This window comes from Manis javanica, chromosome 3, assembly GCF_040802235.1.
Source record: "Manis javanica isolate MJ-LG chromosome 3, MJ_LKY, whole genome shotgun sequence".
Taxonomy (NCBI): domain Eukaryota; kingdom Metazoa; phylum Chordata; class Mammalia; order Pholidota; family Manidae; genus Manis; species Manis javanica.
The window spans coordinates 174,112,308-174,138,050 of NC_133158.1; the positions used below are offsets into that span (position 1 = coordinate 174,112,308).

General features: G+C 42.1%; 1 protein-coding gene across 1 annotated transcript; it reads right to left on the reverse strand.

The window, feature by feature from the left end:
- On the reverse strand, positions 1–25,138 carry LOC108401019 (mRNA export factor GLE1-like). The gene is given in 17 exon segments (XM_073230442.1): positions 1–175; positions 2,454–2,517; positions 3,195–3,277; positions 4,382–4,486; positions 5,359–5,447; positions 5,450–5,487; positions 6,019–6,209; positions 6,303–6,445; positions 9,949–10,018; positions 10,166–10,278; positions 10,838–11,069; positions 16,072–16,326; positions 16,548–16,635; positions 16,867–17,015; positions 18,440–18,550; positions 19,925–20,149; positions 25,040–25,138. Coding segments are annotated over 17 exon segments (2,124 nt in total). The 3' UTR covers positions 1–106.
- Between the last annotated feature and the right edge of the window lie 605 nt (positions 25,139–25,743).

Here is a 25,743-nt window from a genome sequence, read left to right on the forward strand (position 1 = left end):
TGGTAGATTTCTGCATCTGACATGCCTTCTTCCAAATACAGTTGTCTTGAGCTGCTTTATTACTGTTGTTCCACAACAGAATGGTGGTGATGGATGATGGCAGACATCAGGAATGCCAGAAGGAGGGGGGCAGAAAGCCCTTGGGCACAGGAATCTCCTGGCGCTACCAACATTCCTGGTCAGGGAAAGATGGAGAAAACAATGATTTTCTCGTAACACTCCGTCCAACCCTCTGAAGCCGGAAGAAACTCTGAGGCGCAGCACATTAAGTCCTATGGAGCAGCAGTCAGAAGGGAAAATATATAGATGTTGTGTGTAAGACGTCTGCTTCTGCGTAAGGCATGACAGGGGACAAGTGTTCTGCAGTCACCGTGCCTGCCCCGCCCCATCCCCCAGGGCCTGGCCTCGTCGTTCACTGTCACTTGTTCTCCCCGCTGGGCCACTGGAATTTGGAAGTCTGTGGACAGTCTTGAAAGACCTACCAAAGAGTTATAAATTATTTATCAAAGTTAACCTCTTAAAAATGTTTGGCTCTTAGGAGGAAAAAGACAATTATCAAATGATTTCACTTGTATGTGGAGTATAAGAACAAGAAAAAAACTGAAGGAACAAAACAGCAGCATAAATACAGAACCCAAGAGTGGACTAACAATTACCAAAGGGAAAGAGCCTGGGGAGAATGGGAGGGAAGGGAAGGATAAGGGTGGGGAAGAAGAAAAGGGGCATTACGATTAGCATGTATAATGTGGGGGAGGGGCAAGGGGAGGGCTGTACAACACAGAGATGACAATAAGTGATTCTATAGATTCTTATTATACTGATGGACAGTGACTGTAGTGGGATTTGTGGGAGAGACTTGGTGAAGGGGGGAGTCTAGTAAACATAATGTTCCCCATGTAATTGTAGATTAAGGATACCAAAAAAAAATGTTTGGCTCTTGGAAACAGGGCAGGAGTCTGGCTGAAAGTATGGTTTGTTCTCATGGAGAAAAGTGACCACATTCACCAGGTCCTCAGACCTGAGACTGAGACCAGAACCTTGGCCATTATGCAAAAAAGTGTACTGGTGAGACAAGAGCTATTCAACACATTTTATTTATCTCTTAGGATAGCTTTCCACAGGCAATATGGACAGTAACTTAGTAGATGAAATGGCAGCCCATAATATTACAAGAGAATCATGGGCAAAAATGTAGGGTTCTTCAATAGAACAAAAAGGTACCCTACAATATGGGGGAATATATTCATAAATGACAGATCCGATAAAGGGTTGACATTCAAAATATATACAGAGCTCACCCACCTCAACAAACAAAAAGCAAATAATCCAATTAAAAAATGGGCAGAGGAGCTGAACAGTTTTCCAAAGAAGAAATTCAGATGGCCAATAGACACATAAAAAGATGCTCCACATCGCTAGTCATCAGAGAAATGCAAATTAAAACCACAATGAGATATCATCTCACACCAGTAAGGATCGTTACCATCCAAAAGACAAACAAATGTTGGTGAGGTTGTGGAGAAAGGGGAACCCTCCTACACTGCTGCTGAGAATGTAAATTAGTTCAACCATCATGGAAAGCAGAATGGAGGTTCCTCAAAAAGCTCAAAATAGAAATACCATTTGACCCAGGAATTCCACTTTTAGGAATTTACCCTAAGAATGCAGCACTCCAGTTTGAAAAGGACAGGTGCACCCCTATGTTTATTGCAGCACTATTTACAATAGCCAAGAAATGGAAGCAACCTAAGTGTCCATTAGTAGATGAATGGATAAAGATGTGGTATATATACACAATGGAATATTGTTCATCTATAAGAAGAAAACAAATCCTACTATTTGCAACAACATGGATGGAGCTAGAGGGTATTATGCTCAGTGAAATAAGCCAGGTGAAGAAAGACAAGTACCAAATGATTTCACTCATATGTGGAGTATAAGAACAAAGAAAAACTGAAGGAACAAAACAGCAGCAGATTCACAGAAACCAAGAATGTACTAACACTTACCAAAGGGAAAGGGACTGGGCAGGATGGGTGGGAAGGGAGGGACAAGGCGTAGAAGAGAAGGGGACATTACGATTAGCATGTATAATGTGGGGGGGGGCATGGGGAGGGCTATGCAACACAGGGAAGACAAGTAGTGGTTCTACAGCATCTTACTATGCTAATGGACAGTGACTGTAATGGGCATTGTTGGGGGGACTTGGTGAAGGGGAGAGCCTAGTAAACATAATGTTCTGCATGTAAGTGTAGATTAATCATAACAAAATAAAAAAAATAGGGTCTTTGAAGATGTAATTACAGAAAGGATGGAGAAGAGATGAAAAAATGTAGAGTTCAGAAAAATCAAGAGAAGATTGCAATCAGAGTCTAGAGATCTGAAGCTTGTCAGACCCAGGCCCATTCAAGGACAGCAACAGTTCGGGACATGCTGGTCTAAGAGTGTCTTACCTCCACAAACCGTTTGAGGCATGTGAAGGAACCCATCTGCTCTGAGCTTGTGATGGCTTCGATCCTACAGGGAGAGAAAAGAGACATTGAGTGACACCTACAATTTACACTTGTCTTTTGGAGCCAAGTTCAGCACCCTGTTGATCTGAAGGAAGGGGCAGAGATGTCTTAAAAGACTAAGAATGCTGTTGCTTTTCCAAATGGTCTCAACCTTCTTTTCAAACCAGACAAAGGAGAAGAGAGCACTGTTCCTCCCCAAGGTGTCCGTGGTCAGGTGGGATATGGCTGCCAATGTCTTTCTCCCCATTGAAATGCCAATGAGCTGGGAAGGGGAAGAAGGCTACAAATAGGGGAAAAGCCACACTAGATTCAAGCCAGATGGTCGATAAATCAGCTTCTCCAACAGATTTATTGATTGATGGGATTTGACTCTGTTTAATTCATAACTGCATGTAATCACCATCCTAGATTATCTGGGGGAGTTTGGAAAAGGACAGAGTTTTAAAAATGTTTGGTATCTGAATCTAAGATCTTCCTAATTTGTTTTCTTCTTTTAGCTAATAATATGTAAGAGAGACTCTTAAGAACTGTTTGTTCAAATATCAAGAAAAGATGCGAGATGTCATACTTTGCACAGGTGTTTTTAACTGAGTCAAAAACAGCACATAACAGTGCCTACAGGTATCTGCTGTCATGAGTTTCACCCACCAATCCCCGAGTGTCAGCTCAGTGAGCTAATACCGGGGTAAGTAGTCTTCCTTGATGAAAAGCATCATTTCCCAGAACTGGACCTGGTTTTGCTTCACGAGGGCATTCCCACATACCTGCAGGGGAAGACAGGCACAGAGTAGAGAATGAAAATTCACTCACGTGGGAGACCCCTTCCAGCACAACCAGCCCTCTGCCTTCCATTCATATCAAGAATTTTAGTCACAATGCCACTTAGCTAGTTAACTACGGGAACTGATGGGAAAATTCAACTTTCTTCAGAAGCATTCCTCTGTATATGCCAATACCTCCCTTTAACCAGACTGCCAGGTAGCCAGGTATTTCAGAAAACCAGAAAATGTGAATCAAACTTAAATATTCTTCGATTCTTTGAATGGAAGTCTTTTGAACCATGTGGCACACCTCTCAACCTCACTGAGCACAGTATACAGAACACCACTTGTGTTCTCAGTGATTCAGGATCACTACTCACATTTGTAACTTCAGGAACTGAAAGGTGACTAGAAACTATTGACATTATAGGCCAAATGACCCCAGGTTGTACGGTATGTACGCCAAGCCTTTATTCTTTCAGAAGTGTCTCTTTCCCACAGAAGCCTGACCCTCACCCTGGAGTGGGAGCACTGGTTTATTTTATGTTCTGTCCTGGGAATTAGAGGTCACGGTGGTGGGACACCAGCTCCACTAGTCTGGGTGACCACGCTGAGGCTGAGGGATACTGCCTGGATGGCCATCTTCTCCACTGTGCACAGGGAGCTGGAGGAAAGTTGGCTTATATGGCAAGAATGAGGCAATTTGCAGGAGAAGCACAAATGATCAATCACGTGGCCCCAGAGAGACTCCTGGTATCTGGCGACACTCGGTTCCTGGTCCCGGCCCTTGTGAGATTCCACCGCATGCCCCACCCTTCGTTCTTGGTGTCACTCTCCACCCTAAAATAAACTCACCTTTTTCCCTCACGTTAGGATGCAGTTTTCTGTTGTTTAAAACAAGAAAACATCCAGAGAGAAGGAAAGAACAGTGGGAGAAGTGGAGAGCTAGGTTGGTTTGTGTTGGGGCTCAGAAGCAGTTCTGACACTGGGTCCTAGAGCTGCTCACCACTCGCCTCTACTTCCACACCGCTACCCCATTCACATCACACAGGGGTCCCAGGGCTGCCGCAACCACTGTCTCCCTTCTGGGACAACCACATCACACACCTCCAGAAAGTCAAAGAGGAGGGTGGCTGTCACGTCCAACAGTGGCTCCATGTTTAAGATCTGTGCCAACCAATGCCAGCCATGATTTAAGATATGAGGATAAGCCTGGGAGAACAGAAGCTTGCCTATAATTCTATCTCATTTTATTCAGTGATCTAAATTCCCAGTGTTAGAATCCAGCCATTAGATGTGAACCCGCAGATCACCTAAAACAAGCACATGCCTCAGGGCAGAAGCACAACTCAAGCGAATCATGATTTTAAATGTTCCAGCACACTGGAACTCACATATTCTTTTCAGGATCCCCTGAATACACATCTGTCAGCTATAGTTCGAGGAGTTCCACAGGCCAACAGCTACCCTTATAGATGTTTTACTTATTACTCATCACTTTTGCTGCCTTTAGCACAGAACCTGGGACACAGCAAGTACACAATAAAAACTGCTCAGATCCGGTTCGTTTATATTCCTTTCTCTCCCCGTCTGCAAGTCCATTAACTTCTTCATCTCTAATCTGTATCCTGGGAAAAGCATAGGGCCGTGGCTCTGTCCTTGACAGTGTGGATCCCTGTGGCTTGCTAAGCCTCCATCTGTCCGTCAGTGAGGACACGACCTAGATGACCTCTAAGGCCCAACTGGGTCTAATATGACACTTTCTTGCTCACACTTTTTCTAATAAAATCTTTAACCTTAATGACTAATTTATCTTACTCTTGTCTGACAGCCACTTCTACAAACCCAGTTCTTTAGTGTCTTATATGAATTAGTCTTTGAACAAATGGCTCTAATGATACAAATGTTTCCTAATAATTAACATGAACTTCTTTAGAGAATACCCATGAAGCCGGAATATCCTTTAGCTTAACATGCAACTAGACTGCCCTCTCTGGAGGACTCCATGGATAGAGTATCTGCTTCAGCTAGAACACGAGAATGAGGGCTGATGCTCATCACTGCCAGGAGGCCTGGTCGGCTACCTTCTGTTCGCTCCCATATGGCCCCCGGAGCTGGATGATGGCAGCATACAGACGGATCATCCCGGACATGCATTTCAGAAATCTGCTGGGTGTTCCACCTTGGAATTCTCCACTACGTAGCCAAGCATCCTATGTCGGAAGAAAAATCTCAATGTGATAAGGCTGAAGTGAGGGTGACAATCTATTTTCATGGCTAAAATAACACTACATTGGTATTATGTTTAGCATTATTAAATTATTAGATATTACATTTGTAGAATACTTAATTTACAAAGTAGTCATCTCCATGATCGAATCTGTGCATCATCTAAGCCCTTTTAGGTAACTCACAGGAGGTAACACATATTGTGCCCCCATAGACAAATAAGGAAAATGATGCTCAAAGGGGTTAAATGATTTACCCATTTTGCAAATCTATTAAATGACAAAGCAGGTAGCCCCTGGATTCTAGATCCAGTATTCTTTCCATTAAACTATCTTGATTATTGTACCTAAATCCACAAATTCCAAAAGTCACCCAGTTTGCATGAAAGACACTGTGTTTTCTGATAGTTCTTTCAAGGGGCGTTAAGAGGAGCTGAAAGCAGGGGTGAAACGAATCCCAATTCTATTTCTCTTTCACTCATCACCCTCATAGCCAGTGAGGAGAAACAATTCTACCTCTGATAGTCTTCCAAAGCCATGCCCTCCTTGAAGGCTGGGTATAAAGGAACCGAGTAAGGGCAATTCTTGTGCAGATGAGCCAGAATGAGGGCCCTCACTCTGGGGAAGAGTCCCTAGATCCTGGACACCACCACTGCGGTGGGAAATGCTGCCTCGTGGTGCGAGGCCACTTCCTCAGCTCCTTGTTTCTGGGGACAAAGAGACGGGGCAATCTTAATACTCAAGGGAGGCTTAAACATTGTGTACCCTTCTTCCGTACCTCTGGCAATAAGGTTTCTCACCACAAATTTCTCTGCCAGTTTGTACTGGACAAAGTTCAGGCCCTGTGGGTGAAGTGCGACAGACATGGTGCACCCACCAGACTGTACAGATTTTCCAGAGAGCAGGTCGTGGATCTTGTCAAAGACCTCCTTCGGCTTTGAGCCTGGATATGACAGAGATAGTTTAGTGAGAAGACACAACTGCACATTGTTTCTCATCATTGTAATAACAAGGCCTCTATATAACTCCAGCTATTAAGTGCTATAGAAGTTCAGAGCCTGAAGTCAAAATACTGGTATCGATAAATATTTGACAATCAAATGCATGTTGTCTGAGGTGCAGAAGTACATACAACATGGTACCATCTCAAAAGAATTCCTCACTTGGGAACGAACTAATTCTGAAATTGACACATCAAACAGAGAGACAAACAGTATGGAAAAGGTGTGAACTGTAACAGACCCTAAGGGCTGTGGTTGGTATCTCCAAAACAAAGATATTATCTCCAGAAAAAAAAAACATCTAAAGGTCTCCCCAACACATAATGATGCCCCACCCCCACTGCCCCAGGACCTGCTCTCCTTCATCCTCAGAGACAGAAGAGTGGGCTACATTAGCCGTTTAGATTGCAGGTCCTGCGTGCCCCATCCCCAGCACTGGCTACAGTTAGAGGAGGAGTGGGCAGGCCGAACCAGCCTATGGACAGTCAACTCCTTGCAGTGCTGGCCTACAGCACACACCTGTGAGCAGTGGGCCCAGCACCTGCCATGTGGACCAAAAATAAGAACAAAGATATACAGAGTGAAGACAAGATGGAAGAGAGAAAGGCACGAACATTTCTGCTTCGGGAGAACATAGCCACATAGCCCCATTCCTGCCATTACGTTCTGTGAAAAACCCCTTTACCTTCAGAACAAATGCCTTTTTTTAAATTAAGCAGCTCTAAATTAGTTTCCATTATTTGCAATGAAAATTTACATGAATGAATACAGCATCGGTAGTTTAGAAATACTGGATCAATTCCTAATTACTTGGAGAAATGTTATAAAAATCTCAGAAATATCCTTCCCAAACCACCAATTCAATTTCATTAAAAAAAAAAAAAGCCAACCCCATTTCTTAGGAAGTAAAAAAAGGAGGAGGGAACAAAGAATTAAATAATTAGATATCACAGAAACCCCAAGGCTAATAATTCCCAGAAAAACAGAAATAGAGACTCAATATTTACAGAGATTATTAAAATACATACATTTCCATACAAACGCACCCAGCTCACATCCATACTTACTAGTTTACTGAGGGTTTCAGAGAAGCTGTCTGGCCCAAACCCCCATCCAGTCCCTTTCTCCACGCTTCTCCTGTTAGGAAAGCCAGCTCCCCACCCGATGGCTGCCACGGACTCCCACGTCCCATATACCACACCAGCACCAAAGATACTTAAATTCTGCTTGAATCTAATGACTCGTGGACATCCACCTGTACAGAGACAGGAACTGGGTGCTCTCTCAGTGACCTGACGTTTACTGAGCACTGACGCTAGTACACGTCTGTGTCTGGCTGCAGGACAAGGGCTTACAGAAGTGACAGAGACAAAGGGACAGAGTCAGGAGACACACAGAAAAGTGAAGAACAGCAAAACTAGAGCCTAGTCAGACGGGGAGAGTGAGTGAAACAGAGGAGGCAGTCAAGTGGACTTGCAGATTTCCAGCTCAGTGACTAGCTGGGAACAGTGCTGGTCACTTAGCACGAGCAGGAGGAAAGCAGGCGTGGGAAGATGACGAGGTCAGACCGGAACGCGCTGAACCCCAGGCACGCGGGAGCCTCTCACTCACACCCAGCAGAGACGCTGCTCAGACAGCTGAAGCCAGGGAACCTGGAGCTCAGTGGAAAGGAACGAACCAGACTGCGGAGTCACCGGCACTGGAGGTCACCTTGGAAGCCACGGTGTGTGCAGAATGAGAAGCACTGAGGGGTGAGGTGGGTTCCTAGGAAACACCTACAGTTAGAGAGAGCAGAAGCCCACACAGGAGGAAGAGGGGTAGGAGGAGAACCTGGAAGAGAATACTGTCACAGGGGGCCACAAAACAGAGGCCACAAGGAAGGGAATAATCCCTGGCACCAAGCACACCCACGAGGAAGACTAGAAAATACTTACATATAGAATCAAAGGGAACATTTTAGGATGTGAGGCATTTAAGTATGTTTAAAGGGAAAGGAGCCTACAGAAGGGAACAATTTGCAGCAAACAGGAGAGAAGGGCAAGAAATGATGAGGCGAAGTCTTGAAGGAAGGGATGGGAACAAGCGGAGGGAGAAGGAGCCGTGGGCAGGAAGGACACCTGTCCTTTGAACCAGGATGCTAAGGGGGAAATACAGCTGTGGACAGGTGGGAGGGGCAAGCACCTCCGGCTCTCAGGGTTGACTGCGGTCACTCAGGGGGCCTGGGGATGAGCTAAGGAGGGCAATACAGGTGAGGAACGGCCATCTAGTCAGCATCTCCCCTGTGGCTACCACAGGAAAAGGCACTTCACATTCCTGAAAGCTATACGTTCTTACTTATTTATACCCTGCCTGCTCCAGAGAGAATTTTGGGCAGCAAAGTGTTACTGAGTTCTGTTGTGGCAGGTATCGACGAACAAGGCATTGGGACGCCGACACGTTCGGGGAGCAGCAGCATTTATTAGTGCCGGCCCTGGCTCAGCGGATTCCTATCCACAGGCTGAGCCCCAAGTGCAGTGGGGCCATGTCTTCTATACATTCACCAGAAGGTTTGGTGGGGGGGAGTCAGCACCCAGGTGTACCCAGGATGCTAGTTATATTTTAATCTATGTCTGTAAAGGTTACCCAGATACTGTATTATAAACGAATGGGCCTCCACGACTATGATCAACAAGCTGTTCCGTACTACTGAGTCCCACAATATGAACACATTGTGACATTGCTTCAATCTCAAGCACCCAAGCCCCTTGTGATTCCTCTACATTCTTGAAGCCTCAACAGAAAAGTTGTCTCCCTGGCTCCCTACCACATTGTGACATAGCCTCTCAAGGGCGGAAGCTGAGACTCTCCTATACTTTTTAGGTAATAAGTTAATCAGGGGCCCTGGGAGCCATGCTAAGTCAGAGCAGCCTTCCAGCTGTACACACGCCCTGGCCACTTGGCCACAGGCAGTAATCCGGAGGCTTCTGTGAACTGGAACCTGTTTCTATAGAAGAGGAAGAAGGGTCTTTTCTGTCTGGTTTTTACTCTAAATCTCAGTCTCTGGGCAGAAACAGACTTGTTTTAAAGTATTTAGGCAGGCTTCAAGTTTGGAAAGACGATGAAACAGGACAAAAGCAAAGAATAGGTCACATCCTAGGTTCCCTTAGAAATGTTTTCAGCAGTAACTTTCAACTCCAGCTAAGAGCCTTGCTAAATAATTTACTACTATTACACAGCTTATTTTTAAAACACAAGTCAACAAACACATAACAATTACCTTCTGTGTGCTGAAGAGGAAATAAAGTGGAGTAAAACAGGACGCACAGAACTGACACGTACCTGATTCAACTGTGGACGCTTGTTTGAACATACTCTGTTTATAGAAACCTTACATGTAAATAGATTTAGAATCTTAAAAAGCAATAAAATGAAGTGAAGGGCCATGCTCTTAACCCCTCTGACTAACCTGATAAGGTGGAGATTTGGCTCACTGGGATGGTGGCAGCCTTCTGGAGGTCCATCTTCATCTTTCTGACCTGCCCGAAGAAAACAGTGAGAAGGCAGAGAGTTTTGAAGAGCTGAGTAGAGGCCGTTAGGGTCAGGGAACATGAGGGGCTAGAGACCTTCCTGGGGGACACAGCACGAGAAGGCCCAGAGAACTCCTGATTTACACTGCTGCCTACCTGACTGTCTTTGCTGCTGGTCAGTCCCTCAAAGGCCAACACACACTGACTGGTAACGTCCTGTAGCTGCTGGTACCACTGCATTGTGCTGTCTTGTGCCTTGAACTGGAGTTCTGAGGGGTAACAGAGAGGCTTTCTTAATAGCCAGCATTTGCTGATGAGCCAGGCACTTTTCTCATCTCCTTACATATGCTATGAACTGCTTTCAGCATCATAATAATCCTGTGAAGGAGACACTGTAATTATCTTCATTTTATAGATTAGGCAATAGCATGGAAAGGTTAAGTAATTTCCAAAGTCACACTGTTAGGAAGCAGAAAAACTACATTGCCACCAATCTGGCTCCAAAACCAGCATTATTCTCAACTGGTATGCTATACTTATTCCCTGATGTAGTAAATGAACACATATCTTGTTCACACACGTTTGTCTAAAATACTCAGTGGCAGAAATGCTTGGAATAATACATCTACTAGGATTACACACAATTTCAATCCTCATGGCTGCAATCTGAGGTCAGGCTCCACAGCAACCAAACTGACTGCAATTCAGTAAAAGCACATTATGTAAAAGTTCTTGGAAACCGTCCTGTGGCCTAACACAATATGTAAAGCACATTCGTTTTTCTTTCCACACTCAGAGTTAAAGGGTTCTTGCCACACCAAAACTCACCTTCATTCTGTTTCCTTCCTAGGCCTTGGCTGGGAGCCAGGGACTCTGTGTGGACCTCAGGCCCCCGCTTCCCCTGGGACTCCTGCTGCTTTACCCGGGCTTCCTCCGCCTCCTGCCTCCTCTTGTCCTCACAGGCCGTGGTGATCTCCTGCTCCATGTTCCTAAGGAGGTCCCGCATTTCCTGCAGAGCCCTCTCGGCCTCAGCCTGGTCCTCTGCTGTGGGAAGGCTGTTCTGTGAGGGTGACAGAGACAGACCTTAGCGGTTATTGCCTAGGCACCTGGGAATGGAATCATACCTCACACAAATCAATATGCTTCCAGAATTGGGATTTTTGTGCCAATGGAGTACCCGCATTCAATGCGTTCAGACCTACTGTCGTCTGTTGTCTTATAGGTAACACTGATTTACCATCATATCCACAGTATCTGAAGATAGATTTTTCTATGCTGTCACCAATAATAGCTGGAATAGTTCCTTAAAAGCTTCGGACAACACTCCAGATAAAAATGATACTGTGTATTCCATATGCTAATGGTGATTTTGAACTTACTTTAACATTTACTAGGCAATTATATTTCTGCTCTTATAAGCTGCTTGTTCTGTCCTTTGCTCATTTTTCCATTAGTGGGATGGAGGTAGGTAGAAAGAGCGTGATGTACTTATCTTTTTTTTCCCATAAATCACAAGCACTCTTTGTATCACGGGCGTTGAATATAGCTCTGCTGCATATGCCACAAATACATTTCCTAACTTATAAAATGTGTCTTTAACATTTATGTGCTTACAGTTATTGATCCTTTCCATTTACATTGGCTTTTATTGCTATGCTTACACAGGGTTTCCATGCCTTAATTCAAATATTCACCTGAATTTTTTCCCACTGAACATAATTTTTTCTTCTTGTTTCTCTACAATATTACATTTAAACACGCCAGAAATATGGAGTAAGATAAAAGAATGGTACAAATTTAATATTTGCTTTTATGGTTCTAAATAATCACTCTTTTCCCTCTGATTTGAAATGATACCTTTGTAATATATTAATTACCTATAAAAATGTGTGTCTTTCTGGGGCTTGCTATTCTGTTCCACTAATCTTGCTGTCTGTACACAGGCAAGAAGAAACTGCTTTAACTATGGTGTTAGAAAATGTTTTTTTATTTGATTGCAAGTTCCCCATCAGTAGATTTCTTTTTGAAACAGTCTACATATTTTTTATTAGAATTTCACTAGATTTATTGATTTGGGCAAATTTGGTAACTTACTTTAAGGAGGCCTCAGGAACATGGTAAATTCTTCTGTTCATTCAAGCCTCATTTTATAAATTCAACTAAGTTCCATACTTTTCTCCATGTAAATTGCGTCTATTTCATGCTAGTTTATTTCCAGGTATTTTGTATTTCATCACTATTTTTTAACTTTTTTTTTGACAGAGTATTTTTAACTTGGCCACATTACTAAAATCTCATTAAAAAAACCTCATAGTTTCCAGTTTTCTTACTCTTAGCTTTTGACGTAGACATGCTGTCACCAAATCACATTTCTTCATTTAAATATTTATATTTTGTTATAATTATTTTGTATTGGCTAAAACTTTAAAAACAACATTGAAGAAAGGTAATAATGTGCTATATTACTTGTCTCCCACTTTTAACAGTGTTATCTGGAATGTAGTCATAGATGGATACATATTCTTGATCATGTTAACAAGAAACATGTTTTTATTCTGCTTACCGTCTAAGTTTTTTTAATTAGGAAAGGACATCAAATTTTAACATACACATTCATAATATCAGATGAGATAAACATGATTTGCTTCATAACCTATTAATGAAATGAATTTCACGAACAGATTTCATAACAACTGAACCAGCTTCACGTTATTCTTTGCCTAACACCTGTGGTTATAATGCATTATTCTTTTGTGCCTCTGAAAAATTTTATTTACTTATCTTTTATTTAGAACTTCTGCTCATAAATGAGATTGCATAAATCAGAATGAATGCACATTTTTGTGTGTGTGCTATTGCGTTAGAATTTGGCTATCAGGATTATAAAATGAATTGAGACATTCTACATTATTTTCTATGTTCTGTCCTATAAACACATTTCATGGTTTTGTCCAGTAAATCAATGACACCTCTCATTTTAAACCAACTTGTCCAAGGTAGTAGAATAAGAAAATTCTACAGGAAATTCATGTTTGGTTTTCCCTTTTTGATACTAAAATATATTACACAGCTATATCTAAAAGAGGATGATTCTGGTATAAGAATAAAAACCCATATCAGGAAAACAGAAAAGATTATTGCAAAAGAGCTCCCAGGGTAGTATTTAGTTTGGTAGAAGAGATTTACAAATCAGGATGGAAAAGTGGTGATAAAACAGTATGAATATTTTTAAATTAAGATCTTTATCTCCCACCAATCATCAAACAAATTGCAGATGGATTAAATGAGGAAAAAACCCCAGAATTTCTTTACATCAAAAATGGCATATAAACTATGGTTGTACTACATACATCCTCACAATAGAGTTCTATGCAGTTATGTAAAGAAATGAGGGAAACTCTACGTGTTGCTAAGCAGTTATCTCCAGGATAAATTATGTGTAAAAAAGCAGAGTCTTCTGAATACATCTCCTCAGGCAAGGGAAACTAAATAAATAATGAACAAGTAGGACTATATCACACTAAAAAGCTTCTATACAGCAAAGGACACCATCACTAGAACAAGAATGCTTTCTACAGTATGGGAGAATATATTCATAAGTGACATATCTGAAGAAGGGTTAACATCTAAAATATAGAAAGAACTCACATGCCTCAACACCCAAAAAACAACCTGATTAAAAAATGGGCAGAGGATATGCACACACAGTTCTCGAAAGAAGAAATTCAGATGGCCAACAGGCACATGAAAAGATGCTCCACATCGCTACTCATCAGGGAAATGCAAATTAAAACTGCAATGAGATATCACCTCACACCAGTTAAGATGGCCAACATCCAAAAGACAAGAAACAATAAATGCTGGCAAGGATGCAGAGAAAGGTTAACCCTCCTACACTGTTAGGGAGAATGTATATTAGTTCAACAACTATGGGAAGCAATTATTGAGGTTCCTCAAAAAACTAAAAATACAAATAACATTTGATCCAGAGATTCCACTCCTAGGAATTTACCCAAAGAAAACAAGATCCCAGATTCAAAAAGACATATACACCCCTATGTTTATTATAGCACTATTTACAATAGGTATGGAAGCAACCTGTGTGTCCATCAATAGATGAATGGATAAAGAAGATGTGGTATATATACACAATGGGATATTATTCATCAATAAGAAGAAAACAAATCCTAGCATTCGCAACAACATGGGTTGAACTAGAGGGTATTATTCTCAGTGAAATAAGCCAGACGGAGAAAGACAAGTACCAAATGACTTCACTCATTTGTGGAGTATTAAGAACAAAGCAAAACTGAAGGAACAAAACAGTAGCAGACTCACAGACTCCAAGAAAGCACTAGTGGTTACCAAAGGGGAGGGGTTGGGGAGGGTGGATGGGGAGGGATAAGGGTATTAAGGGACACTATAATCCATTATCACAATATAGGTAGGTCTCAGGGAAGGAAGTACAGCACAGCGAAGATAAGTAATGACTTTATAGAGTCTTACTACACTGATAGACAGTGACTGCAAAGGGGGGGGTTGTGGCGTGAGGACTTGATAATATGGTTGAATGTTGAAACTACAGTGTTATTCATGTGATACCTTCATAAGATTGTATATCAATGACACTTAAATAAAAAAAATAGGGGCAGGGGGTGGCAGCCTGGAAGCACTGGGCCACACCCCTCAAACAACCCCTAAATCGAAAAAAAAAAAGCAAAGTCTAGAATAGCACATCCAGTAAGCTATCTTTTATCTGGGAAGAAGAAGACATATATAAAGCAAACCAAAAGGCTGAACGCTGTGTGGATGTTAATTTTCTAACCAATTCTTAAAACATTTTGAAACAATTACAGAAATTTGAACAATGCCTTGATATCTGGTCATATTAAGGAAACTTTTTAGTTTTATAGATGTAAGATTAGTATTTGGTTACGTTAACAGAGTTTTATCTTTTAGAGGTACATACGAGGGCCATACTTTTAGAGGTACAAACCCCTTTTAGAGGTACATACCAAAGTATTTCCCAGATAAACCGACATGTTTCTGTGTTTGCCATCTCGGGGAGGGGCACGGGTGGAAGAATAGATGAAACAAGACTGCCCTGTGTTGAGTCTTGCTGAAGCTGGGGAATGGGTGCATGAGGCCCTCTGGGCTGTCCTACTTCTGTACAGGTTTGAGATTTTACAAAAAGAAAAGTAAGCAAAAGCCATGGAGAGAATTCAAAGGGAACAACAGGCTATAAAAATAAATTTCTTCCTCAGATATGATAAGTGCTTAAAGTTCTTAATAATTTATAGGTCATATAAGTTGGTTTTTTAAATCGTGAACTCTGGTAGACATATGAACTAAGGGTGAGAACATACAATTTATACAACAAGTGTGAATTGGTATAACTTTTGGATGTGAATCAAGAACCTTAAAATTCCTTCACTAATTCACTTCTAGGAATTTATCTCAAATAATCAGAAATATGGATAAGACATATAAGCTGCTGTGTTATACATGGTAGTGAGAATAAAGAAACTTAACTGTTCAACAGGCAGTATTTTTTTCAATAAATTTTAGTATGGCATATGTTGGAAGTTTCCAATTTCATCTGTTTATCAAATATTTATTTCATATCTACTATGTGTCAAGGCAATACCTGCATTTCTTAACAGCACCTTAAAAACATCAAAATACTCTTAACGATTACAGTAGTTACGTGCTCAAAGAAAAACCATATGCATTTCTGTAAAGTTTCCATTTTTACCATAAGCACGACAGGTAAATATTACCGAATGAATTAAAGTATTTTGCAATCAGAAGAAACATGTACTTTTTAAGTTACAATATGAAACTCTACCTAGATGAGTCCAGTTTGGGGTGGGGAATCTCACACACACTGGCAGGGAAGAAACAGAAAATGTAACAGTGGCTAACTCTAGCTTAGGAGATGACAAGTGATGTTTGCCATTTTCTACAATAAGCAGGCACTAGTTTTGAATCATAGAACAATTTTGTTTTTAAGGTTCTCCATGTCAAAGACAGAAGACAGAGTCCCTCTGAAGCCCCCTCACCTCACAATTGGCCCAGATGATGCCCGAGATGACGCCACACAGCCGGTTGCCTCGGGTGTGGAAGGCAGAAAGGTCAGCCTTCAGGCCCCTGTGCTGCTGCTCCGAGGCGTCCAGCTGCTGGATGAGGTGCAGCATCTCCTCCTGCAGGGCGTAGAGTCTCCGCAGGCGGATCCGGCCTTCTTCCTTCCGCAGCCGCTCCTGTTCCACTCGCTGCAGGTGCTGTTGCTCTGCCTCCCGCAGCTTCTTATTTTGAATCTGTAGAAAGGGTTGTCAGGTTACCTCTCCTCGAGGGGCTCCTGGGCCTTCTCTCTCTACATTCTTCAAGTCCTGTGTGGCCCCATAGCAGGAAGAGGACAGCCCAAGGCCAGGCATACAGAGGCCTATGGGCCAGGTCCTCCATGACTGCCAGAACATGACTCCGCAGGCAGTGTACAGCCAGACGCTGAACCACCCACACGGACTGCCCAGGCTCTGACCTCTGCTCTGCGACGATGCTCGGCTTTGAGCTTCTCGTGCCGGGCCAGGGCTTCTCTAGAGGTGAGGGGAAAATGGAAGGAAGAAGAGCTGGGGATGCTTCCTGTGGTCGTTTGACCTCTCCTAACAGCCTCCCTCTCGGTCAGATGTTGGTCCTCTTCCCAAGGTTGCTCAGTTTCTACATTAAAAGCTTCTCTGTTATTTTGAATCTTTAAGGATTCAAAATAAGTTGGACTCTTTTTCCCTTTGGGTTTTGGGCTGGGAAAGAGTTCCAGTTGAGCACACTGACATTCCTGGTCATACCCCTCCAGGGCAACCCACCTCTTCTCCATCATTTCCCGTAGGCCCTGCAGTTCTTTACGGCGCTCCAGCTCCTTCCGCTCATCATACGGCTTCAGTTGTTCAGAGGCCATGTCAGCAAAGGCTTGCATCATCTTCTCTATCAACTCCTGCCCGCGCCTCAGTCTCTCCTGGAGAGAAGCAGCACCGCTCTCTGGAGCACCTTTACTGCTCCCTCACCCCCTGGAATGCCCTCCCATCAGAGCAACAACGCCAAGGCTACTCCAGGGCATGGAATCATCTGCTGCTTTCTCGGAAACTTTGCTCAAGTCAGTTCGCCCCTTTGGGCTGATACTTCAGCTGTTTGGTGAACTCCTCCAATTTGCCCTATCCCCTTTATGTCACTCCAGTATAAGCTGGAAATGGGTGGGAATTCACCAACACAGTACCAAATAGCCCCGAGTGTTGAAGCCTCCATCCTCTGTGATCTTACGACGGTTTCAGGGTATTCTAAAGAAATCATTGCTCTGACTCCACCAACACATTATGCACATTCCTATCTCACTTCTTTCCTTGTCCTATTATTTTCCCTAGGTTTTTTGCCAACCTCCACTTAGCTAAGTCCCTTTCCTTTATATCTGAGAGGACCATGTATTTCTATTATTATTCATGAGGGTCCCCATATGGTTTTTAAGGGTGATATGACATCTTAACTGTCAAAATCTGAAGCATATACATATACTTTGACTCTAGCTCCCCTTTAGGCATTTATCCAAAGGAAATAGTTGCATACGTGTGCAAAGATTTATGAGCAATATCATTCACTGCAGCCCTGTTGATAATGGCAATAAATTTTAAACAAATTAAATGGGGATTGGTTAAATTTATTACAGTGTGTCATAATGGAGAATACTCTGCAGCCTTTCAAGAGGATGAGATACCACATACACTGTCATGGAGATATGTCAAAATACATTATGTTACTCTATTTTAAAACTTTTTTTAAAGCTTCCAGTGCAAGAAGGCAAATTAAACAAAGCATATATATCTTCTCCTCAGAGCCTCTGTTTAAATAAGAGTTGAGAAGAATAAGAAGAAAAAAAGACAACATCAGAGAGCACACGAGGGAGATCGTCAGGAGGGAAAAACTGTCAACATCCTCTACAAGGGAGGAGTCCATGGAGGAGTACGGACTGACAGGGCAGAGCGGAGAAAGCCCGAGGACATACACACTCAGACTACTCCTCTCAGGTAGAGGCCTGCCTACCAGCAGAACCTCCAAGAGGCTGAGGACTGGGAGATGGCAGGCCTGAAATCAGGTGGGGCTCATGGGGCTGAAAGTAGAGACATCGGCTGGAATGTTTGTGGACAGTCAACTCCTGCCCCCTTCCCCATATCATTAGTCTAAAATTGGCGGATACCAGGCACTTGTACTGTAATGATTTACAGAGATCTGCAAATCTTCTGACATCCTCCCATGCCCTCTATTTCACCCTGAGCAGGCTAGTGGGGGCATGATGAGTAGCACAAGGTGGGCATTCATAGTCCCCGAGGAAATGTATTTACATGCGGCTCCCTAGGTGGCCCATCTGGCCTTACTTCAGAGGTCACTTACCCATGCTTCCTGTCTGCACACTACCTCATACAGCCGGAGGCAGCCTTCCACTGTGACCACCCGGGGGGATGGACATGCCATATATCCTGCATGCTGGGACTCACGTTTGCTCTGTACAGACAGAAGATGACGAAATCAAGCTTTTAGGATGATAGAGTTGGTATTATCCTCTCTATACAAACACCACATCCTTACTTATGAACAACAACTAATAAAAGCAACAACGAAACAACTTAGGACAGACCAGTGTGCTTTATGTGATACTGACCCTGTTCGAATTGTTTTCCTTAAAAACTGGATGTTTGTTGATTCGGGAAGATTTTTCTTCTCTCTTAACTATTTGTTTTGCTCTTCCCAGAAAACTTTTCCCCCTTCTTCTGTTAAGTATCCAGTTGTGCCCAGGTCATGTGGATGGAGCAACCCCAACCCACATCCCCAATTCTTCTGCACTCTTAGCCTCAGGGGTAATCATACAACCAGCCTACGATCAAAGGACTCTGTCACCCTGTATCTGCTTCAGGAATGAGGTGTATGACCCAAGCTGGGGCAGAGTCCACCTCTCTTTTTCTGATGGAGCTTCCGAGAGGGCTTTCCCTTCATCTGGGGATGTTAACCTAGGAAGATGTGTGTCGAGAGCTACCAACAGCCATCTTGCCATATGGAGTATACATGAAAAATAAACCAGGAAGAGTGAGGCAGAATCAAGAGACGGAGAGGCAAAGGCCTGTGTCTGGGTCACTGGATCTTGCCAGAAATGATGTAAACCAGAGATAAGCAGAAAATAGATCACCTAACTGATTCTAAATGCACCCCTAGACTGTCTACTTAGAAATTAATTAATAATAAATTATTTAATTAATTCCTTTCTCTCTCCCTTGTTTTGCTCAAGCTGGTTTAAATTGGTTTTCTGTTTCTTAAACACCACTCCTAAATGATACAATAATCCATTATAGAAAGCCCTCCAAAACTTCATTTCACCTCAAGAATGACTGAAGTTTATACCTGGAGAGGATCTCAGCAATTCTGTCCAGCAGCAGATAGGAAGGACACCACCAATAACAATTTAACTCTTTTTAAGTAGGAGAAACAAAGTTGGGGACAAAAGAGCCGAAAGAGGGTAAAAATTCATGCAGAGCAAATGCTAAATAAATTCAAGAGCTGGTATAAATTTTACACTTAGTCTTCCAGCAGCCAACACAAAAAGGGAGACCTTATGAGTTAAACAGATGCAATGCTCATGAGAAAAAACAATCCAACTGCTCATAAAATTAATTAGTATTCTTGGTGTTAAGAACAGAGGGGAATTTCTCTCTCTGAGTCTCCGTAAAAAGCACACTGGGTGATGTAGTAAACATTGTCCCTACAAACAGCTACAAGAAGCAGCAGTCATTATTTTTCTCCGGGTAAGTTCAAGTGTTGTAGGATATATTAAACACTTCAGCTTTAGACAGCCACCATTGTCTTTTGTCTTAAGCTCATTAAAACCCTTCCCTTGGTTCCTTTTGGTGCTGAGGAGGCCAGTGGGAAGGCAGAGCTTGTGACAAGAGATGTGGGAACAAATGAAGTCTGGTCTAGGTCTGAAGTAGATCTAGAGTATGTTGAAGTTTTCCAGGGAAGTGGGCTCTCTTGCTGATGGGCTAAGACATGATCTATCACCCATCCACAGTAAGAAGATAGTTTGGGAGGAGGCATACTTTCTTCTAAAATATCCTAGAGTGAAGAAGAGGGTGAAGCCCAACTTGCATGTCATCTGATTTTAGCAATCAAAGAGAATTTTATCCTTAGAATCCACTACAAGCCTTACTGAGAATCTAAGAATGCCCAATACATACCAAAGATGCAAAGTAATTGTATTAACAATCAGAGCTGAAGAGAAAGCACAGTAGTTTCTTGATAATGACCCTGACTACTTTTAGGGTATGGGACTAAATAACCCTAACTACAGAAAAAGGAACAATGTACAAAGAAGGTCATTAAAGCATATTTGAAAGCAACCTGAAACGCTGGAACAGAAATGAACACAAGAGGAATTTTGAAGTAAACTACCGTATACATGATCAGTGGAATATCAGTCACTTAAAAATACTGTGAATCCTATGTAATATACTTAACGTTAAATTTTTTTTCTCAGTTTGATTGAAAAACAATTCACATACATCACTGTAGAAGGTGTACAGCATGATGGCTTGATTTACATATACTGTGAAGTGACTATCACAGTAAGTTCACCTAACAACTCTCTTCTCATAAATAGATACAATAAAAAGAATAAAAAAGGAAAAAAGAACTTCTCCTTGTGAGGAGAACCCTTAGGATTTACTCTCTTAACTTTCTTTATATTGCACACAGTGTTAGCTATATTTATCATGTTGTTATATAACCATTATATAACCATTCCTTATTTATTTTATAAGTGGAAGTTTGTATCATTTGACAACTTTCCTCCATTTTGCTCTTCCCAAGATTCAATTCTAAGCGAAAAAACCAAGGGGATGAATCAATATGGCTACAATTACCAGAAATAAAAAATACTACTACACTAAAAAGACTAAATAAAGGAAATAAAGTTATACTTGAGTGATGAGTGACATATTTCTCCTTAAATTTTGTTTTTAATTTTGATATGAACATGTAATTCTTAAAATGAAAATAGGCTTATTAAAAAAAGGCATAAAAAGTGGTTACAACAATGATTAAAACTGTATGGTAATGGCACAAGAATAGATATATAGATCAATGGAACAGAATTAGTGACCAGAAATAAACCCACACATATGTGGTCAATTAATACATGACAAAGGGGGCAAGAATATAAAATGGGGACAGGACAGTCTTTTCAATAAATGGTGTTGGGAAAACTGGACAGCTACATGCAAGATCACTGTCTTATGTCATACACAAAAGTAAACTAGCAATGGATTAAAGACCTATACATAAGAAATGACATGATAAAACTCTTAGAAGAAAACACCAGCAAGAATCTTGTGAACATCAGCACAAGTAATTTTTTTTCTGAATACATCTCCTCAGACAAGAAAAATAAAAGTAAAAATAAACAAGTGGGACTACATCAAACTGAAAACTGCCCAGCAAAGGAAACCAACAAAATAAAAAGGCAACCTACTGTATGGGAGAATATATGTGTGAGTGATATAGCCAGGAAGGGACTAATACCCTGAATATCTGAAGAACTCATACAACTCAACACCAAAAAAACCCAAAAAACCCAATTCAAAAATTGGCAGAGGACCTGAATAGACATTTTTGCAAAGAAGACATACAGATGGTGAACAGATGCACGAAAGGACGGTCAACATCACTCATCAGTGGGGACGCAGATCAAAGTCACAATGAGGTACCAACTCATGCCAGTCAGAATGGCCACTGCCTAAAAGACATGAATGATAGTGCTGGCGAGGATGCAGAGAAAAGGGAACCCTCCTACACTGTTGCTGGGAATGTAAATGGTGCAGCCACTGTGGAAAACAGTATCAAAGTTCCTCAAAAAACTAAAAACAGGAATACCATATGACTCAGCAACTCCACTTCTGGGAATTAACCCAAAGAAAACAAGATCACTAATTCAAAAAGATATATTACAGCTATGTTTACTGCACAATATTTACAGTAGGCAAGATACAGAAGCAACAAAATTATCTACCAAGAAATGAATGGATAAAGATGATGTTATACATATACACAATATTTTTCAGCCATACAAAAGTAGGACATTCTGACATTTGAGAGAATGTGGATAGACCTAAAGGGTATCATGCTAAGCAAAATAAGTCAGAGAAAGACGAATGCCACATGATTTCACTTAAATGTAGAATCCAAAAAACAAAACAAACAGAAAGAAATACACCTATAAATACAACAGACTGTTGGTTACCACAGGGGAGGGGTTGGGGGGATAGATGAAATAGGTGAAGGGGATAGAAAAGTACAAACCTCAAACTATAAAATAAATTAGTCATAGGAATGGGAGTGCAACATAGAGAATATAGCCAGTAATAGAGTAATATCTTGGTATAGTCATGATGGGGGGGACTATACTTACCTAATGAGCACTTAGTAATGTTTGTAATTACTGAGTCACTATGCTGTACATCTGAAATCAACATAATATTGCATATCAACTATATTTCCAATAAAAAAGTAGTTCCTTACATAAAAAGCAATGGCTTAAATAAAGTGGGATTTATAACTATTGTCTCTAAGATGTCTGGTCTACAGCACTTTAAACCAGAGAAACTTACACCATTTAACTACAGTTAAAGCACGCCGCACATTTTGGCTGAAAACTGTACTCAAGGTCAGGAAATTATTACCAGGAATATGGAGAAACATTGTAACAGTGATCCAGAGTACTGAGTTTGGAATCAAACTGTCTTGGTCTGAATTCCATATCTGCATTCCATTTAGCTGCATGACAGCAAGCAAGTTATCTAACCCCTCTGTGCCTGAACTTCATCACTCCTTAAATGGCATAGTAAAAAGGCTCCACCTCAATGGATTTGGGGAGGATTAAGTTAGCAATAGACATAAAGGACCTAGAACAGTACCTGACACATAACTACTCAAAAACTGCAAACAATTATTTTGCCTAGATCACCGGTCCTCAAGTACAGTCAGTCTTACCCCCAGGGGACATACAGCAATGCCTGGGAACATTTTTGGTTGTCACAAGTGGGAGGGTGCCACCGGCAGCTAGTGGAAGAGGACAGGGATGCCGGTAAACACCGTATAAAGCACCCCTGACAACGAAGACTTACCCAACCCAGCCCACAAGGTCAATAATGCTGCACTGGAGATGTGACCTGCACCAGAGGTACACAACCCATGGACAATAAACCCAAGGAAAATAATCAGAACAGAGAAGCAAACAGGCTGTATGCCCATTTTAAACAATAATGAAGCTCATTTTAAAGACACTGTCCAAGTAATGTTGAGACAACATTTTTTTTTTCTCATTCCTTACACCAAAATAAATCCCAGGGCTGAAGTTTCAGATGTAAAAAGCAAAAACGCCATAACCAGAAAAAACTAACAGACTAGGGGGGGAAAAAAGCAATGTATATACAGATAAGGGCTATTATTATTCCTAGCACATAAAGAATGTGTAAACTTCAATATACCAAAACCTAAAAAGAAAAGTGAGCAAAAGACACAATACCAGCAATTCACAAATAAAACTGGCTCTTGAAAATATGAAAAAACATCCCATCTTATCAAAAGAGAAATGCACTGCAAAACTATCCTGAGATCTCACTTTTACCCATTAGCTAGGCATAAATAAAAATCAGAGTAACACATTCTGTTGGCAAGGCAATGGGCCAACAGGCAAGATCATGTATTGCTGACTGGAAAGCAAACTGATACATCCATTATTGGGGGGAGAAGTGTGTGAACATGGCAATATATAACAGAACTAAATCTGTTTCCCTTCTGACCTAGAAATCTCAATTCAGAGTATCTGTAAGACACACTTGCCACAAAATTGAAAATGCACACGCACAAGGTCACAAGTAATGGATTATACTCATTAATAAAACAGCAACCCGGGAGTCCATGCTGATAGAATTAAAACTCTTCATCAAGGTAGACTGCCAGCTAACAAGTGTAGAAGGAATGATGAATAGAAAGAAACACTATTAGGCTACAGCAGAGAGGCTCCTGATTTAGGCAGAAACCATTAATGAATGCTAAAGGTGGAAGTTTCATGGGGGAAACAATACTAGTGTAATCTTGGAATAACTCCCCACAAAATACTAATTAGTTACAAAGAGAAAAACTGATGAATTAGGTGGTTATATCTGACAGATACTAATGCAACCTGGTGATCAAGGTTAGCATCTCCAGTACTGGGGATGGATTGAAGCATCTGTGATTCCTGGTGTGACTTACTAGAATGCAGCATCATTATCTGTGGTATTCCTGCCATGAATGAATATCCGCAGTCTATACCAAATAAATCCATACTGGGATTTATCCTATAGAATGTAAGGTATCTACTCTTTAAAACTGTCAAAGACATAAAAGACAGGCAAATGCTTCCTATCTGTAGCTAAATCATTAGCAACTCCAGAACAAGAATTATGCCTTAATTGTCTCTACATCACCCTCACCCCCACGGTCTAATACTAATACAGAGCTTTGCAAATCCTAGGAACTGTGACCATGCCACCATTAAACAATTCCGGTCTGCCTAATGTCTTCTGAAAATCTGGTCTTTTCACTGGCAGCAGTAAGTTAGGTCAAGTTTACCATTCGCTGCTAAAAATGTGGATCGCCCAGTACAAGAGATGCACAGCAAATTAACTGACCCTGTGAGCTAGAATTGGTCTGGCTGTGGGCAGTAATGAAGCCTTCAGAGAAAAAAGCACCTCTAAAGTACAGAGAGCTCCCCGGAAGGGCTCGAATAGGCAGGAGAGGGCAGAAACCGTAGAAAGGGTGAGGCACACACAGGAGTCAAGAAACAAATGCAGGTTAGAAAGAACGCACTGGGTCCCAGGCAGGACACGCCCAGGGCTCTGTAACAGCAGGGGTCCGTGGCGAGGGATCAGAAGGGCCACCGCCCCCTCCAGCGCCACCGCTCACGTCGCTCCACAGCAGCAAGTCACAGTCGTAGCAGAGGCGACCTTTGTCTGAACTGCGCAGCACCTCCAGGGTCTCCCAACAGCGACCCTACCACGGCATGGCTAAGGCTCCTGTGCCTTCTCGCAGATGCCTTCTCACAGATGCTTTCTTGCAGATGCCTTCTCGCAGATGCCTTCTCGCAGACTCTCTTGTGGCAACACAGAAGCTTGACTCAGCCACGCCCAAACTGGTGCACTCTTCCGGGCACGCACGCGCAACCCCTGCCCTAAAGGCTTAGAGCCCGCTTCCGCTGCCCAGCCAGTCTTCCAGCACGCCTGGAAGAGTCAAAGAGTTACCATTGAACCAGCCACTCTTCTCCTAGGTATATACCCAACAGAGATGCAATGTGCATCCACACAAAACTTGCAGAATGTTCGTAGCAGCATTATTCATAATAATTAAGAAGTGGAAATGAAGGGCCCCCACCAGTAAGATGGCAAACTTCCGGCTTCTCTTCGGAGTCCTCGGTTCCTGCTGGTGCCACCTGAAGCCCAATCACCTCTCGCCCCCCTCCCAATCCCAGCACCTAGCCAATAGCCACCAGCCCCATAGAAGTAACACCACAATCACCCCATGCCCCTTCCTATATAACCCAGCACCTTTCCCTAATAAAGCGGAATTCTCCAGTGAATTGCTGCTGTGTGTCGCTCCTTTCCTTTCATTGT